At 45.8% G+C, this 18,567-nt stretch overlaps 1 protein-coding gene across 1 annotated transcript in view; it reads right to left on the reverse strand.

Moving 5' to 3' along the window:
* LOC121979778 overlaps nucleotides 1-8,619 on the reverse strand; it is a 31,169-nt gene extending 22,550 nt beyond the window's left edge. The window contains exon 1 of the mRNA XM_042531769.1: nucleotides 8,244-8,619. Within this exon, the coding sequence (XP_042387703.1) occupies nucleotides 8,244-8,619 (376 nt within the window). The remainder of the gene's footprint in view (nucleotides 1-8,243) is intronic.
* Nucleotides 8,620-18,567: the final 9,948 nt, after the last annotated feature.

An 18,567-nucleotide genomic window follows, 5' to 3' on the forward strand; every position in this document is an offset into this window, starting at 1 on the left:
GAAAAGCATTTAAGGCATACCTTATTAAGTCCCGGTTCTCCATTTGGTGCCCTATTGCGTGGAGTCCGTTGAGAATATCTTTGATTCTTGCGTGGAGTTGGCTGGCCGTTTCTCCTTCCTGCATTTTTATGTTAAATATTCTATTTAAAAGCAAGTCTCGTTTTGTTACCTTAGCATCGCTCGTTCCTTCGTGCAACTCGATCAGTTTGTCCCACAGCTCTTTAGCATTTTTATGTGGTCTGACCCAGTTCAGTTCTTCTCTAGTTAATCCACACTGTAATGTGTTGATTGCCTTGTTCTCTGTTGATGCCTTCTTCTTTAAGTCTGTTGTCCATTCTTCAGGATCCAGTAGATTCCCGGAGCTGTCTACTGGTATTTTGTAGGCTCTTGTGACGCTCAGCCATTGATCGAAGTCTGTCTTTAGATATACTTCCATCCGCTTCTTCAAGTACGAGAAATCATCCCCGTTGAAAAGGGGAGGTCGTACTGTGTTGAAGCCCTCGATCTGCGACATTTTTAATCTGCACAAAAAAAAATGGAAATGTTCCAAGACTTGGTCTTGGATTTAGTAGCGTGAGAAGAATTAAATAAAAATAACTAAATTAGTGTTGCACCAATTTAGATTTAATTATGACAGAAAAAATTTCAAAAAGGTAATAATACCAGTTTAGAGATATGCAAAAAGCTGAAAGCCGAAAATAGAAAAAAAATTTTAAAGCAAATCACCCCCTTGCCTGATTAGTGGTTGCACCAAATCAAAGCGGTACCTGCTCTAATACCACTTGTTGGATTGTGATGTTTCGATAGAGGGGGGGTGAATATCGATTACGAAAAATTCTTCGATAAGAGTTAAACGCAGCGGAAAAATTAAGCAATGCTAACATAGACCAATTTTACTTGGTTCAGAGCCTGTGTCGACTCCTACTCCAAGGCCCGCACTCTTTGAGTACTTTCGGTGGGCAATCACTAGCAATTTGAAATTTATTACAAACTACGTACAGGAAATGCTAGTGAAACTAAAAGAAATGCCGACAAAGGAATAAATTGAAAAGGAGAATTGTGTTGTCGGAACTTTGTTAGCGTTGCAGGAGCGCAGAGCAGCAAAGCAAGCAGTAGAAGATCTTCTTGTCAGTTGTTGTCTTGAGCTCCACCCCTGACCCTCCTTTTATATGAGGCTCGGGGCGCCCCGAATCCCTTCCGAGCGCCCTGGTGAGACGTGGCAGGTCCAACCAGCGAGCTCCACGTGGCGACGATGCCATAGGATAAAAATTACCTCTCGGGCGCCCGGACCTCCGGGCGCCCGGACCACCTTTTTCCAGGGGACATCTTTCCTGCAAAACAAGATTAGTCTGAGGCAAATAGATAATGTATATCCTGCAAAACAAAGTGTTAACACAGTTTATAAGTTCAATATAAAAAGTATGACTTAGATTCCGTCTTTCCGAGACCGAAATCTAGTCACGATCTTGACTTAGATATCCGAAATGGATCTAAGCCGGATCGATGCCTAATGTTCCCTTCCCAGGAACGCGTCCTCACAGTCACTCCCTTTCAGTGACTTACCTTCACTCACTTGCCAAACGTCCGGTCAGCCCTTCGACCCGTCTGGACTTCTCGCCAAGCGTCCGGTCAGCCTGTCAACCCGCTTGGACTTCTCGCCATCTATCCGGTCAGCCCGTCAACCTAGCTGGACTTCTCGCCAAGCGTCCGGTCAGCCCGTCAACCCGCTTGGACTTCGTGCCAGACATCCGGTCAGCCCGTCGACCGTCTGGATTTCGCCTGCACACTCGGTCAGAGTGTTAGATCACGACGAACCTAACTTAACTTGATTTGTCATTCATCAAAACCTGAATTAGACCGTTAGTGCTAACCGCACCAATAATTATCACACCAAATGCCCAAAGAAGAAAGAAATCAAGAAGTTGGCCCATTTGAAGAAGGAGGAGAAGAAGTTGAGGAAGAATGGAGGCTCATATCAAGGGGGAGCTCCAAAGGTAAAGGGTAAGGTAAACCCTAGTTTAAATTTAAAGTCAAATTTAAATTCCTCCATGCATGCTAGAAAAAATAATGATAATCATTATGTAGCAATGAAAAAATTTGGCTTTAGATATCATGATAGAAATAGGGTAAATGTAGATTATAACCATAGGAGACCAATTCATGATAAAGCTAGAAATGATAGACTTAAGGAGACCCAAGGCTTTAATCCCAAGAAGGGAAGACATATGCCTAGAAAAATGGGTAGGACTAGGAATGTCCATGGTGGACATGTTGACTCTAGGTTTAGGAATCTAGAAAGGAAAAATCAAGCTTTGAAGGTAAAGCTTGATAAGTTGGAGAAACCCCTAGAAAGATTCAATGTTGAATCTAAGGGTTTAGGTATGGTGTTGGATAGTCAAAGACCCAACAATGATAGATCAGGTCTAGGATACTAATCTAGTGTCTCCAATACTAAGGAAAAGTCTTATGCTAGGGTTGCATATGACTATAGCAAGGAGAAGCCAATAAATGGCAAGAGAAAGTCATTTAAAGGTAAGGTTAAATTAACCAAGGACAAGGTATCCAAGGTTAAGAAGGTTAGGTTTAAAGTCCAAGTATCATCGGAGGTGCACCGATGTGGCCTAGCAATTATGGATGAGTCACCTAGGGAGGTGGCTAAGGCTAAGAGCTCTAAGGGGAGCTCTAAGAGTCAAGTTAGGACCCATGACAAATGGATCTCAAGTAGGTACTATTTGGGAGTCTAGATTGGGTCATGGAATATGCCCAGTGGTTTGGAGACGGACTTGAGTCTCAAACATAGGGAATTGACACACGTGGGTTGTGTTTCATGCTTAGAATATGACATTGGGGGCATATAGCATGATAATTGATTTTGGATGTATAGATGTCATACAAACCAATGCTAGGGATGCATTGTGGGTTAGTATAGGCAAATACATCAAGAGAAAGCCAAAACTAGGACTTTAGGTCAATATTCAATTGAACTATTTAGTTAGTTTTGGATTTTGTGTCAATATTTGGATTGGTGATAGATATATTTTGTAATGTATTTTTTCAAGTAGACACTAGTAAAACAGACATATCCATAAAATTTGAGAATTTTTGGATGTCTGTGGAATTTTTGATGCATTTCTGAAATTGGGTCAGAAATGCTAAATTAGGCAGAAATAGGGTACCAATCGATTGGTGTAGATACCAGTCAACTAGTAATAGTGGATTTCGAACATAGAAGCATTCTGTGCGTTGATTTCAATAAGGGCAGTCGACTGGTACCAAGGGTCAGTCGACTGATACCAGCCTGAAACTGTTTTTCAGGATTGTTCTTAACCGTGTCAACTCGTTTAGATGTATGGGACCTATGGGGGATAAATACCTGAGTTTAGGGTCAGTTTAATGATAAAGTTTTCGACAATTGGGATATTGTTGGAAAGCTTTTTGGATGTTAGGCAAAGGGGAAGAAGTAAGGTTTAGTTGGGAAAATCTTAAGTGCCTTTGCGTAGGGGGAGCCTTGTAGGTTCTTAAATATCCCTGTGGCAAAATCTTAACTCATTGGGGAGCTTAGGTCTAGGGGGAGCCTTGAGATAAGTTCCAATGCATGTTGCATTTTGCTTCGGCGGTGTAAGTCCAAGTGTGTAGTCTTGGCAATGTAAGTCCATTCAGCAGTGTAAGTCTAAGTGTGTAGCCTTGACAACGTAAGTCCATTCGGTAGTGTAAGTCCATGTAGCCTTGGCAATGTAAGTCCATTTGTTATTAGCATTGGTATTTACTACTTGTTTTTCCTAACTTAGACCTATTGCCAAACATCAAAAGGGAGAAAATTGTTGGAGCAATCCCAATGGTCCGTGTGACCATGTGTTTTGGTATTTGGGCAAAGGGTTTAAGTTAGGATTACCCTCGTTATTTGATATGTGTATGTGAGTGTGCAGGTTTGCAGGATACACATATGACTCAGCTTGATGGCTTCAGGTTCAATGAAGGATGGAGCATCCGAGGGATCGTGGACAAGGCAACAAGGACAAGGACTGAGGGAAGCAACTTCGAGGCATACACGAAGGATAACATTGGGGACGAGTCGCGGGGTTGGATGTATCCGAGGGACGAGAGCCAAAGGAAGTAGGCTTGAAGGCAAGATGTGAAGGCTGCAAAGAAGAGTCAAGTGAGTCGTGAGGGTCCGAGTGTGAGAGAAATGTACTCGAGAAAGGGAACCCTAGGTTTAGGGTTGTACCAGTCGACTGGTACTGGGATCAGTCGACTGGGGGTGAGCACATAGAGCTTCTGTGCCCGAAACGGTTGGGATCAGTCGACTGGTCCATGGACCAGTCGACTGGTAGAAAGCCGTTGAGAGAGCCATTGGTCTAGCACCAGTCGGCTGGTGCAAGGACCAGTCAACTGGTAACGGTAAATAGCAGGGTTGTTTTCCTCCAAGCTCTATAAGAAGGATCTTGGGATGGCCGACCAAGTTGACGAATTAAACTTAGTTAAAGCCCAATTAGTAGTCACTAAGTGCTCAAGGGTTCCCTTGTGTCCAAGTATTTTTGGTGAGTGTTGTGGTGAGCTTTCTCCACCCACAAGGAGGTTTAAGCTAGCCGGAGTTTTCGGGGAATAATCCACCGACGGATTAGGGGATCATCCACCTTACGGATAGCCATGGAGTAGGAGCAAGTTATCTCCGAACCACGTTACATTGACGTGTATTGGTTTGCTTGTTCTCTTTCATTGTCTTTAGCTTTCATATTTATATTTTTTATTGTATTTTCGCTTGCGCACTAACAAATACGTAGGAAGCAATCGATTTGGGGGCGCTGTCTATCCAACCCCCCTTTTAGAAGGTCGTGAGATCCCCAACATTAACTTGAACCTTTGACAACATCAAAACATAGGTTTGATTCTGGTGCAACCTGCACCAACAGAAGGAAGCCCAATGGCTGACCAGGCGTATTATCACTTTGTCCAAATTCATATCCAAATCATCCGATCGGAGCTTACCGTTCTTCAAGGTGCTGCGTCGGGTGACAAAATTCTAGTGGGATGGGGAGTGCGACCGGCCGTTTGAAGAGCTCAAAGATTATCTCAACTCCTTGCCTATATTAGCTAAATCGAGCACATGAGAGTCGTCTGGATCTATCTGTCGTCCATCGAGAATGCGGTCGGCTCGACATTAGTTAAAAAAAATGGGCAAGAGCAACAGCCCGTATACATGTTAAGTCATATATTGAAAGACGTCGAATCTTGCTACACTGGACGGGAAAAGTTAGCTTACGCTTTGATACTAGCCGCTCGGAGACTCCGCCCGTATTTCCTCTCCCATCCGATCATTGTGATGACCAACACTACCTCGGGAAGAGTCCTCCTCAACCCAGAAGCATCCGGCCGACTGATCAAGTGGGCAACTGAACTAAGTGAGTTCGACATCTAATATCAGCCCCGAACAACGATAAAAGCTCAGGTCTTGGCTGATTTCATCACAGAAATCCATAACAACGAGCTAGAAGCAACTTGGAGAGTATATGTTGATGGCTCTTCCACCCGACAAGGTAGCAGGATCGGCAACCTGCTCATTTTCATAAGGGAAGACCTGATGCAACTTTTAGTTCGGCTGAATTATCACGCCACCAACAATAAGGCTGAGTATGAAGCCTTGATAGTCGGCTTGCAAGCAGCACGGTATGTTGGAGCCACAAAGGTCCTTATTCACTCGGACTCCCAGTTGGCCGCTCAACAACTGGTAGGGATGTTCGATATTAACAACCCTCGACTCAAGTTATATGCAGAAGCTTTCGAGAAACTAAAGACAAATTTTTGAGAAGTCACTGTACAGAAGATCCCCCGATCGGACAATCAAGTAGCAGATGAACTGGTTAAGTTAACTAGTTCATTATCACCAATCATGATCAACCAACTGATCGAACAGGTTTCTTTGGTGGTGCATATTGACCGGATGGAGGGAGTTGTCTTTCCGAGCGATTGGAGAACACCGTTAATCGAATTTCTCTGATCGGGTACTACGTCGGCCGACCAGGAGGCGACGTGTCTATTAAAGAAGAGGGTTGGACGGTTCACCTTGGTCAGAGATCAGCTGTACAAAAAAGCCTTCTCTAGGCCCTTGCTCAAGTGTGTTGGACCAAAGGACGCATCGTACATCTTGCAAGAAGTGCACCAAGGCTCCTGTGGAAGCCATCCGGGCGGCCGTTCGCTATCTCGAAAGATTCTCCTAGCTGGATGCTTCTGGCCAACTCTCCAAGAGGATGCCGCTCGGACGACAGCCACATGCCTATCCTGCCAAAAATATCACAATATTTCGCACCGACCGACCGAAGAAATGAAGTCATCCACGGTATCTTGCACATTCGACCAATGGGGCATAAACATCGTGGGATCATTTCCCATGGCGACGGGTCAGTGAAGGTTCCTGCTCGTTGCTATGAACTACTTTTCAAAATGGGTGGAGACTAAGCCCCTAGCAAAGATAAGTGAGCAAATGGTTATCAAATTCATCTAACAGAACATCCTCTGTCGATTCGGCATCCCCCGTCGGCTCGTCTCGGATAATGGGAGATAGTTCGCGGGTCAAAAGCTCACGGAGTGATGTGAAGGCTATGGCATCTAGCAGGCCTTCACCTCAGTCACCTACCAGAGCAACGATTAGGCGGAGGTCACAAACCAGGAGATCCTCGGAGGCTTACGAACTTGGCTCGACCACGTAGGAGGTAGTTGGATAGACGAGCTCTTAAGTGTCTTGTGGGCACTCCGTACGACTCCAAAGGAGGCGACCGGCGTAACACCATTCCAGCTGGTGTACGGAGGAGAAGTGGTGGTTCCTATAAAGGTCGGAGTAGAATCCGATCGAGTGCGACTCTACGACGAGGGAAATGGCGAGTGAAGGTTAATAGAGCTCGACTTGGTGGATGAAGGGAGGGATAAAGCGGTCATTCGACTAATGCTTACCGACAGCGGATGAGGTAGAACTACAACAGGAGGGAGATCCTAAGGTCCTTACAAGTCGGTGATCTTGTGTGGAAGAAAATCAAGCCGGTCGGCGACGTCACCAAACTCGAGGCACCATGGGTGGGACCATACAAGGTCGTATAGAAACTCCTCTCGGGGGACTATTACTTGGAAGACGAAAACGGGAGACGACTCGAACGACCGTGGAGCATGAATCATCTCCAATCCTACAGGCCTGGGTGAGAGGTGCGTAAGCAAATATAAATGTACTTGTGTATATGCCTTCTGGATGCAGGGCCGACATGAATAAAACCAAAGCTTTCCAGACTCTTAGGCCAACTAAGCCAAGTTAAAAGTCTAGCGACGACTATAAACCCCTGTCTCCATTAACGGTTGAGCAGCGACCATAAACTCTTATCTCTATCAACAGTCAAGCGACGACTTTAAACCCCTGTCTCCATCAACGGTCGATCGGCGACCATAAACCCCTGTCTCCATCAATGGTCGAGTGGTGACCTTAAACCCTTGTCTCCATCAACGGTCGAGCGGCGACCTTATACCCCTGTCTCCATCAACGGTCGAGCGACAACCTTAAACCTTTGTCTCCATCAACGGTCGAGCAGCGACCTTAAACCCTTGTCTCCATCAGTGGTCAAGCAACAACCTTAAACCCTTGTCTCGATAAGATGTCGAAGCGTCGATCTTAAACTCAGGCCCGATGAGGAACAGTATCGACTAAAAGCGACCGACCGGGAACACTCGCTACTCAAAAGCTCCAAGTTTTCAAAATACGGTGACCATTCAGTAATCAGGAGTGAATAAATCTGCTATGACTGGCCATCACCGATCGAAGGATCATAAAGCCATAGTTAAAAATATAAACAACTCGCAGTTTTGCTCGGGTTTGCACGGCAACACGTGAACGACTAAAATGCAAGACAAACCAAAAGATACCAAATGGCAATGAAGGAATGAACGAATAAGAAAAAGATCGTCAGACGAGGGATCATTCATTAACACTTGAGTGAGAATTACAAAACATGCATGAAGGGCAATACAAAACCATTCGCTCGAACAAGATCACTCTAGATAATCCAAGGCATCGACGAGCAGTGACTCGGTTAGCTTGTCCCGACTGATAACCTTGCTTGATAGAGTAGCGGGGAGGTAGCCGCCTTCCCTGAGTTGGCCAAACGTCCCTTCGATCGCAAGGTCGAACAGACGAACTGCCCGATCGGCAACCTTGTCATTAAAGGCATCCGAGCGGATATAAGATCACTTCATGAGCTCGAACCTACTTGACTCGGCCTCCTGATAAGTCTCCAAGGCCGTTCGGGAAGCGTCCAACTCTGCCTTCAGTGCCGCCAGCTCCTCATCTTTTGCAGTGAGCTGGGTCTTTGCGGCAGTCTGCTCAGCCGACCATCTGTCCCATTCTGCCTTCGGGGCAGCCTCAGCCTCCTTCAGATTCTGAGCCAACACTCGATACTCTTTATTTTTTATCTCTAAATCTTCAATGGCTCGGAGTTTTCTGGTGTTGGCCGAGTGGATTTTAGACTCAAAGGAGGCAGCCTGTTTATTAAGTCGAGCCAGCTGCGTCGCCTGCTCGGCACTCTTGTCTTTCTCTTCCTCGAGCTGCTTGGAGCATTTATTCAGATCGACCCTTAACTTAGCCATCTCGGGATTCATATGCTCCAGTTGGACTTGAGAAGCAGATGACTGGCCGCTCGAAGCATGGAGCTACTGGACTTCATGCTCCAGGTAAGCGAGCCTATGGTACATAGTCAGACTTTCCACCCAATACTGCAGAAAACGTTAAGCATTATACGAACTGAGTGGATGAATTAAAAGGAGAAAGATTTACATACCCCAGTAGACATCTTGATGTGGCTATTCGCCCGACTTGCCTCTCTGATCTGACGAAGACTTTGCCCGGTCGGCCATACTGCTCGGTCGACCTTTCTGATATACTACGCTCGCCCTATCAACACAGTGCAAACTGCCTTCATCACTTGGCAGAAACCAGCCCCTGCTGGCAGTCTAAGATCATCCACTCAGGTCTTTTCAACAAATAAGTAAATTTAAATTCGATATATTTAAATTCAACTAATACCTCGAAAAATCTACGACAACAAATTGTTTGTAATCCAACATATATACAACTAGAAATACAGAATATTTATTTGTAGACTACAAGCTAACTAATCTAATGATTAGGTAATTAGGTCAAGTAATATATGATTAAGTAATTTATTTCTATTCTAACTTTGATGATGGTGACAAATGGTAAAAATTTAGATGAAAATGGAAAGAGAGAGCGTGAAAGAACCAACAAAATAAACAGATTATTACATTAATGTTATTGTAAGACATTGGTTAACATTATATGAAGAGAAGATTTTTTTTTTTTTTTCATGCCCTTGTTAAGTTATATGGTGGTGCCTAATATGGTATGGAATACTATGCAATTATTCTGCTAGCATGTTTGATGATTCATGATTGGTATAGCCTACATGATCAATGGTTGCTACGTCGCTCTTTATTCGTTTACACTCCAGGGTAGTAGTGCATAACCAAATTAACTATTTTTTAAAAAAAAAATTAAAAGTTTTAATAAAATTTGATAAAGAAATTTTAATAATTTTGATTATTTAATTAAAAAATTAGTTTAATCAATTTTTAAAATTCAAAATCGAATAGTGAATAGATTTAACTGAAATGATGTTTCAAAATAGAATGAATTCTCGATTAAACTGAATTGAATTTTTAAATTAATTTGAAGCTAATTGAAATTTAATTAAATTGGTTTTCCAATCTTTTAAGATTAAGCACAATATTTCAAACAAAATGTTAGCGCAAACACTTAATTTACTTGGGACGGGTGCGATGGTTAAAATATAGAGCATTATTATATGAGGTTTTGTGGTCGAAACTCAGTATGTTCGAGCATGTCTCTTTGATGTCTCAGTCATCTGTATTAATGACTAGTAATCATCCGTGATTTACGAATAAATCAATTTTTACCAACTAAACTAACCTAACTATCCGAATAAATCAATTTTTACCAACTAAACTAACCTAATGATGGAATTTTATCATTAAAATTGAACAAATTGAATCAATATAATATCATTTAATTTGATCGGTAACCGAATTAATCAATTTTTAAAAATAGAATGAACTTCCTAATAAATCGAATTGAATTTCTAAATTAGTTTGAGTTATTTTGGTTTAATTGAAGTTTTGTTCCCTGATCCGGTAGTAAGGACGGGGGACCCCCTTTGAGGGGAGTCAATGACACGTAGAGGTCAAAAGTCAAAAGGATCAACCGTAGGGTCGGTCGATCGGAGAGGGGTAGGGTCAACCGGCCGAACGGGTCCAAACGGAATCAAAGACAACATGACGGGGAGTCGGGTTTCCGACGCTCATGGTGAACAGGGTCGCCTGGCCGAGCGGGTAGCCCGCTCGGCCGAGACATAAAGCAGCAAGGCTGTGAAGGAACAGTCTCAACCGAGCACACGACCGGGAATCTTCCCGGTCGGACCAATACCTAAGCCCGATCGGACGTGATGTGCCTGCCGAGCGACTGGACGCTCGGCGCAGGGAGAGAAGAGACAAAAGGACAAAGGGACATTGGGGAACATCTTCTGACAACAGGCATGTTCAACGACCAAGCCATACGCAGAATCTTACGACAGAAGGTTCTGTCGTTCCATCAGAGAGGTGGTCGGACTATAGCAGTATGGTGTCAGACATGCTCCTCTGGCAAGCCCATACTAAGGTATGGTAAAGGACACGTGTATGCCTCGGTAGGTATGCATACGCCTCCCCACAGCTTTATATAAGAGCCCTCAAACTTCGCCGGAGGTACGTGATCTCTCATCTTTGGAGCCACTTCATAGTTTTCCTCTTGCCTGACTTGAGCGTCGGAGGGTCATCGCCGGGAACCCCTTCCCGGCCCGACTTCCTTGCAGGTTCGCCGGACACCCATACGGCCGGTCAGAGATCCACATCATCAGTTCGGAGAGCGCCACGTGCCCAGCGTCCATCGACTCAGCGTTGGGACAGGATCAAATTGGCGCCGTCTGTGGGAACGCACCTGCATCCGAGCGGAAGAGATGGACGAAGCTGGACGACCGCACACCGTGATGCTCTCCCAAGAAGAGCTCGACGCTCTAATCGAGGCAAGAGCAGCTAAGCTTGTGGAGCAACAGAAACAGAAGGCGCAAGCCGAGCGACTAGAGCAACAAGCGACGTTAGCGTCAGGAGGCCGAGCGGCATGGGGCCGAGATAAGGATCCGATCGGCATCCAAGGAGAAGCACCGCCCGCCCCGATTCCATTTCATCGGGCCCTATTCCGTACGCCTCCTGAAGTCGCACCAGCTAACCTTGATTGAGGATCTTCATCCGACGAGGCGCCCAGGCGAGACTACAGAAAAGGCAAGGCTCCCCGAACGGACACCTACCCCGAGCGGATCAACCAACAGTTTTTAGAGGCCATCCTGCGGGACCCTCTACCAAAACATTATGTGCCCCCGGCGATCGGGGAATACAATGGAACCACCGATCCAGACGACCATCTAGGTAAGTTCGACAACACAGCTACGCTGCATCAATACACAGATGGGCTGAAATGCCGGGTGTTTCTTACCACCCTCTCGGGATCGGCGCAACGATGATTTCGGAAGCTGCCGGATGGATCCATCACCAGCTTTAAAGAATTCTGCATCGCTTTTCTCCATCATTTTGCAAGCAGTCGGCGTTACCAGAAGACCAGTGTCAGTCTATTTGTCATTAAGCAAGAGCCCAGGGAGTCGCTCAGAGCTTACATCCAACGATTCAACCAAGTGGCCATGGATATTCCAACGACCACCTCAGAAACAATGATGAATGCGTTCACGCAAGGCCTCATGGACGGTGACTTCTTCCGTTCACTTATTCGAAAGCCGCCCCGAGACTATGATCATATGTTACACTGGGCCAATGAGTACATTAATGTGGAGGAAGCACAGGCGGCCCGAAGAAAAGAAGCTCCAACTGAGCGACTAGCCCCTGCCGAGCGGAAGCTTGTCACTGGCCACCAGCCGCCCCCAGGACCACGGGCCGAAGTAGTTCGCCCTCACCAAGCGAGATCCCACGCCATCCAAGAGATAGCCGCCGAGCGGCCCAAACCAAAAAAGAAGGTATGGACCCCCATGTTTTGCTCGTTCCACCGGACCGACATGCATAACACACGAGATTGCCGAAGCCTTCCCCTGATCGCCCACCCCGCTCCCCGGAGTGGGCGCCGTTGATCTCCATCATCCGACAGGCGACAGCGACACTATGAAGCCGGTCGGCGAAAGTCTCCCGAGCAGTATCATCCTCAGGGACACGAGGACAATCCCCAGGTATCTAAGGAGCGGCCTAGGCCGTCCGCACGGGAGGAAGAAAATAGAAGCAACACGTCCCGGGGCGAAATCAACATCATCGCTGGCGGGCCAACCGGAGGTGACTCCAACAGAGCGAGGAAGGCGAGTGTCAGGCAGCTCAAGATCCATGCGGTCGGCTGCAGTCAAGAACGGGCGAGCGGGCCCGAAATCAGCTTCGGGCCCAGGGACCTGGAGGGAGTCGAAGTGCCACATGACGACGCTCTCATCATCAAAGCGGTAATAGCTAACTATACTATTCACCACATTTTCATCGATACAGGCAGCTCGGTCAACATTATATTTAAAAAGGCTTTCGACCAACTGCAAATTGATCGAGCTGAGTTGCTGCCCATGACAACTCCCTTCTACGGGTTTACAGGCAATGAAGTTCTATCGGTCGGACAGGTCCGACTGGCTATTTCGCTGGGAGAAGAGCTGCTCAGAAGGACACGGACTGCCAACTTCGTCGTGGTCGACTCTCCCTCAGCATACAATGTTATCCTGAGGCGACCAGCGCTCAATGAGTTCCGAGCGGCCGTCTCCACCTTCTACCAGAAAATTAAGTTCCCGGTTGAAGATAAAGTTGGAGAAGTGCGAGGAGACCAGCTGGCGGCTCGGCGATGCTACGTCGAAATGGTCCGAGCCGAAGCTAATTCCGTGCAGAAGACGCCACGGATTGAGGTGAACGCCATAACCGAAAAACCACCCTCTTTGGTTTATGAAGAAAAAGAGGAGGTGCAGATCCACCTGACCCGATCGGAGGCCACCACATTCATTACGGCCGATCTGGAGGCAAGCCAGAAAAAGGAGGTGATCGAATGTCTCTAGAGAAACTGCGACGTCTTCGTTTTGTCGACGCATGAGCTGCCGGGAATTTCGCCAAGTATAGCACAGCATGAGCTTCACGTCCGACCGGACGCTCGACCGGTGAAGCAAAGGAAGAGGAACTTTAGCGCCGAACAAAACGCCATCATCCGAGCGGAGGTCGAGAAGCTCCTGGAGGCCGGCCATATAAGGGAGGTACAGTTCCCGAGCTGGCTCGCAAATGTAGTGCTGGTCTCCATGCCGGGCAACAAGTGGAGGGTTTGCATCGATTACCGGGATCTCAACAAAGCATGCCCAAAGGATTTCTACCCTCTGCCCCGGATTGATCAACTGGTGGACTCCACAGCCGGGTGTGAACTGATATGCATGCTAGACGCCTATCAGGGCTACCATCAGGTGCCGCTCGCCCGAGAAGATCAAGAGAAGGTCAGCTTCGTCACAGCCGATGACACTTACTGTTACAATGTAATGCCGTTCGGACTGAAGAACGCAGGAGCAACCTACCAGCGCTTGATGAACAAGGTATTCAAGGAGCAGATCGGGCGCAATTTAGAAGTGTACGTGGATGATATTCTCATCAAGTCCGTCCGAGCGGCTGATCTTTTTACAGACATGGAGGAGACCTTCCGAACGCTGAGAAAGTATGGAGTTAGGCTGAACTCTCAGAAATATTTGTTCGAAGCTAAAGGCGGGCGTTTCTTGGGCTATATAGTGACCGAGCGGGGCATAGAGGCAAATCCCAGCAAGGTAAAAGCGTTGCAAGATATGTCGCCCCCAAGAAATCTGAGGGAAGTACAGCGCCTAACCGGGCGGATAACTGCATTATCAAGATTCATCTCTAAGACGGCCGACCGGAGTCTCCCTTTTTTCAAGATCCTACACAAAGCTACTAAGTTTCATTGGGACGAGGAATGCGACCGGGTGTTTGAGAAGCTGAAGACATACCTGAACTCTTTGCCCGTGCTAGCCAAGCCAGCTGTAGGTGAGCCGCTCTGTATTTATTTATCTTCAACCGAGCAGGCAGTAGGCTCGGCATTAGTGAGGACGAGCGGTGAAGAACAACCCGTGTACTTCTTGAGCCATATTCTAAAAGATGCTGAATCTCGCTACACTGGGCTCGAGAAGTTGGCTTTCGCTTTGGTCCTCACCGCTCGGAGACTTTGTCCTTATTTCCTAGCACATACAATCATCGTCCGGACAAATAGCCCATTGGGAAGAGTGCTGCTGAACCCAGAAGCGTCCGGACGGCTCATCAAATGGACAACGGAGTTGAGTGAATTTGACATTCAGTATCAACCCCGTTCGGCGATAAAGGCGCAATCCTTAGCAGATTTTGTTACCGAAGTGCAAAATCCCGAGCCCAAAGCTATGTGGAAAATATTTGTGGATGGATCGTCCACTCGGCTTGGGAGCGGGATTGGTGTGTTATTACTCTCTCCCCAAGAAGAACGGATGCACTTATCCGTCCGGCTGGACTACAGAGCCACAAATAATGAAGCGGAGTATGAGGCCCTCATAGCCGGCTTACAGGCAGCCCGGCATGTAGGAGTCGGTCGGGTGACACTCCATTCAGACTCCCAGCTGGCCGCCCAGCAGCTCTCGGACACTTTTGAGATTAACAACGCTCGGCTCAAGCTCTACGCTGAGGCCTTCGAAAAGCTCAAGACCCACTTCAGAGAAGTCATTATCCAGAATATACCCCGAGCAGAGAACCAGGTGGCAGATGAGTTAGCCAAGCTCGCGAGTTCAATATTACCGGTCGTCATCCAGCAGCCGATCGAGCAAGTATCCTTGGTGGCGCACATTGACCGGATGGAGGGCCTCGCATTCCCGAGCGATTGGAGGACATCCATCATGGAGTTTCTGCGCTCAGGTGCGACACCGTCCAATCGGGAGGAAGCCCAGCTATTGAGGAGGAGAGCCGGGCGGTTCACACTCGTTGGAGACCAACTCTACAAGAAGGCTTTCTCCCGCCCACTTTTGAAATGTGTGAGCTCGGAGGACGCGGAGTACATCCTCCAGGAAGTGCACCAAGGATCGTGCGGAGGACATCCGGGCAGGCGATCGCTGGCTAGGAAGATCCTGCTGGCCGAGTACTTCTGGCCAACCCTGTAAGCAGACGCCGCTCGGACCGTCGCGACGTGCCTCTCCTGCCAGAAGTACCACAACGTCTCCCACCAACCAGCGGAGGAGATGAAAGCATCTACAGTGTCCTGTCCGTTCGATCAGTGGGGAATGGATATCGTAGGTCCGTTCCCTATGGCGACCGGTCAGCGAAAATTTCTACTAGTAGCGGTCGACTACTTTTCCAAATGGGTGGAGGCCGAGCCACAGGCCAAGATCACCGAGCAGATGGTCAAAAGGTTCATCTGACAGCATATAATCTATCGGTTTGGCATTCCTCGCCGGCTTATATCTGATAACGGGCAACAGTTCGTCGGGAAGCAGCTCGAAGAATGGTGCAAAAGTTATGGCATTGAACAACACTTTACTTCCGTGGCGTATCCCCAGAGCAACGGCCAAGTGATAACAATGTCTGTCACTTGCGCTAATCAAATTAACAATTTAATATTTCACTGAACCCCTTAATTTCGCAATAATGTTGTAGTAACGAGCCCAGGATCGATCCGAGGAACCAACAGTATGATGTAATTTAGGATTGTATTTTTATTCCTATTTTTTTGGGTTTTCGATATAACAATGGAGTTGGGGGAATTTAAGCTTGAATCTAAATGTAACAAAGGAAAAGCGCAGCAATAAAGAGATTAATCTAAAGCAAGAGTAAAACCTAACTATGTGCCAATAATCAAATCTCAACGTATTGTCACTCTACGTTGTGATTAAACCATCGACACACACTTAAACTAAAGATAAAATAGCAAGACACAATTAAATCTGATCTAAACAGAAATGAAACCCTAACTTAGAATTTAAATACTAAACAAGTAACCAAGCTTCAAAGAAGTCTTAAACTAAGCTTCAATTAAGTAAAGAAATACTAAATTACTACTAAAAACATAACAAACAATTAATGAATCCAATCTAAGCTATAAAGCAGAAATAAAATGAACTAAAAAGGTAAACCAATCCAATCTCACAATCAATCTCACCAAACTACACACTCTTGCTGTCACACAAGAGTGCCAAAGTCGAGACCACCCAACTTTGGACCTCAGCGGAGAATCTAAGCTGCAAATTAGTTCCAGGTATGCTCAGCAACGCCGACGGACCACCCCCGACGAGCTAGAACAACCCGGAACCCCATGAATGGCCGGAGATCTGCAAATCTGAGCTCTGGATCTGGGATGATGCTGCGGACTGCGGATGGGCATCGGATGAAGCTCAATAACGCCGGCGGACCACCTCCAAGCGCCACTGATGGGAATCGGAGTCGCCGATTGGAAGACCACCTCCAAATCGGGCTGGAACAGAGAAGATCCGAGAGCAGATTTCCGCCGGAGAGAACACCCAACGACGGTTCCAAATGATCGGGATGAGCTGCTGTAGAGATTATCCACCGAGGTTGAAGCTTGGAAAATGGATTGGAGAAGGAAAGGGATCGAAATCCCGGCAAAAGCTCGCCGCGAGACGCACAGCTGCGTGAGGAGATCGACGAAGAAGAAAGAACACTGTAGCTTCTGTTTTGAATCTGTTCCAGATCTGAACGGACGGCTGGGATCAATTTGGAGCTAAATCAACGGTGAAAGTTTGCCCAAAATCCGATCTGAAGGTACTGATCTTGATCTAGGGTCTGGATCTACTCTCCCTTAGGTCGGATCGACCAGATCATCACTGGATGGCCCAGATCGGCCCAGTATTCATTGAACGGTCCAGATTAAGTCGGGCTGGATCAATAGCTAAATGAACTCAGATCTGCATCAAAACTTCTGGATCTTCATCAATGGCTCAGATCTGCTCCCCATTAAGTTGGATCGGCCAAATCTTCAACGGATGGTCCAGATCTGTCCTATTCTTGATGAACGGCCCATAATGCTTCAAAGCTTGATCTTCTTGTTTGAACTCCGATTCGAGCCCAATTCCGGTCCAAATAGATCCAAATCTAAGATCCTTTGATGCCTACAAAATAAGAATCAAATATTAGCATCAAATAACACCAAAAATAATATAATTTGCAATTAAGTCCAAAATCTATGCAATGCACAAAAATGTAATGTAACCATGATTTAAACTATGAAACCAACATCAAAACCATGCATATATGAATCAAAATAATGTAGTAAAATCATGGTTATCAAATCCCCCACACTTAGTCTTGAACGTCCCGTGCAAGTAAAGAAAACTAAAAATCATCTCCATATAAAATTCCCTAGCAATATCTAAAAGATAGTAAAAAGAATTTAACTAAGATCATCTTAAAGATCACTAACAATCATGAACACAATTCAAACAATAATCAGTAGGTATGGTAGTTTCAATCCAAATAAAAAATTAAGCAAGTTGCAATCTCACAAGGGATTTACCTATTCTAGCTCTCACACTCAAAATTGTATATAAGTGGAGCTCTCTCAATGCAACTCACAACATTTCACTACCATAAGCTTGCTTATTTTCTACTTCTCCACCACCATAGAACATAGCATACATGAATCAAAAGGATTTTATCATCAAGAATTGAAATGGAAGCAAAAGAACAATGAAAGTGAATGCATTAATGAAGAAAATGAGAAGATGAGAGTATTGGAGTATACTTGATGAGTTGACCATTTTGATGTAAAAAGAGTTGTATACCATTTGTTTTAACCAATTCAAAAGACCAAGCTAACCTCCCCTTCAATTTGATGACCAACAAAGAATCTTGATACTCTATCTTCCACTTGATACTCTCTTTTCTTGTGCCATTTTTCAAAAATTTTCTTTCACTATTTTTCCACTTCAATTTCAGCAATTTGGAAGCTCAAATATCTCACTTCAACTTGCCAAGAAGAGTCCCCTCCCCCACACTTAAATTGTTGGCCGTCTCGGCCAATGAAACATATCATGCCATCCAATTGCAATAACACTCTGCTCACTGTTCTCTTTCTGCAGGTTTTCCTTTATTTCTTCCTTTCTATTTTTCTGTTTCTGTAAATGGCAGATACAATAAAAATGTGCATCTCTAATGCATTGGAGAAATTCAGCATCAATCAATCACAACCCCATAACCAGCAATTAAATCTATTTCTGCAACTCACAAATTCAGAATTTTCTTCACTAGATCAGCTTCAATAAAATTACAGAATCCTAGCATCTGTAGAGCAAAATGCACATCAAAATCTAAACTGAAATTCAAGATCTTCACTTAAGTCCCTCTATGATTCGAAAACTGCTGATAAAATGTCAGAATCTGCACACAAAATTGGCACTAAACAGGAATGATCTCTTGTCAAAT

The sequence above is a fragment of the Zingiber officinale genome, chromosome 5A (assembly GCF_018446385.1).
Source record: "Zingiber officinale cultivar Zhangliang chromosome 5A, Zo_v1.1, whole genome shotgun sequence".
Classification (NCBI taxonomy): Eukaryota; Viridiplantae; Streptophyta; class Magnoliopsida; order Zingiberales; family Zingiberaceae; genus Zingiber; species Zingiber officinale.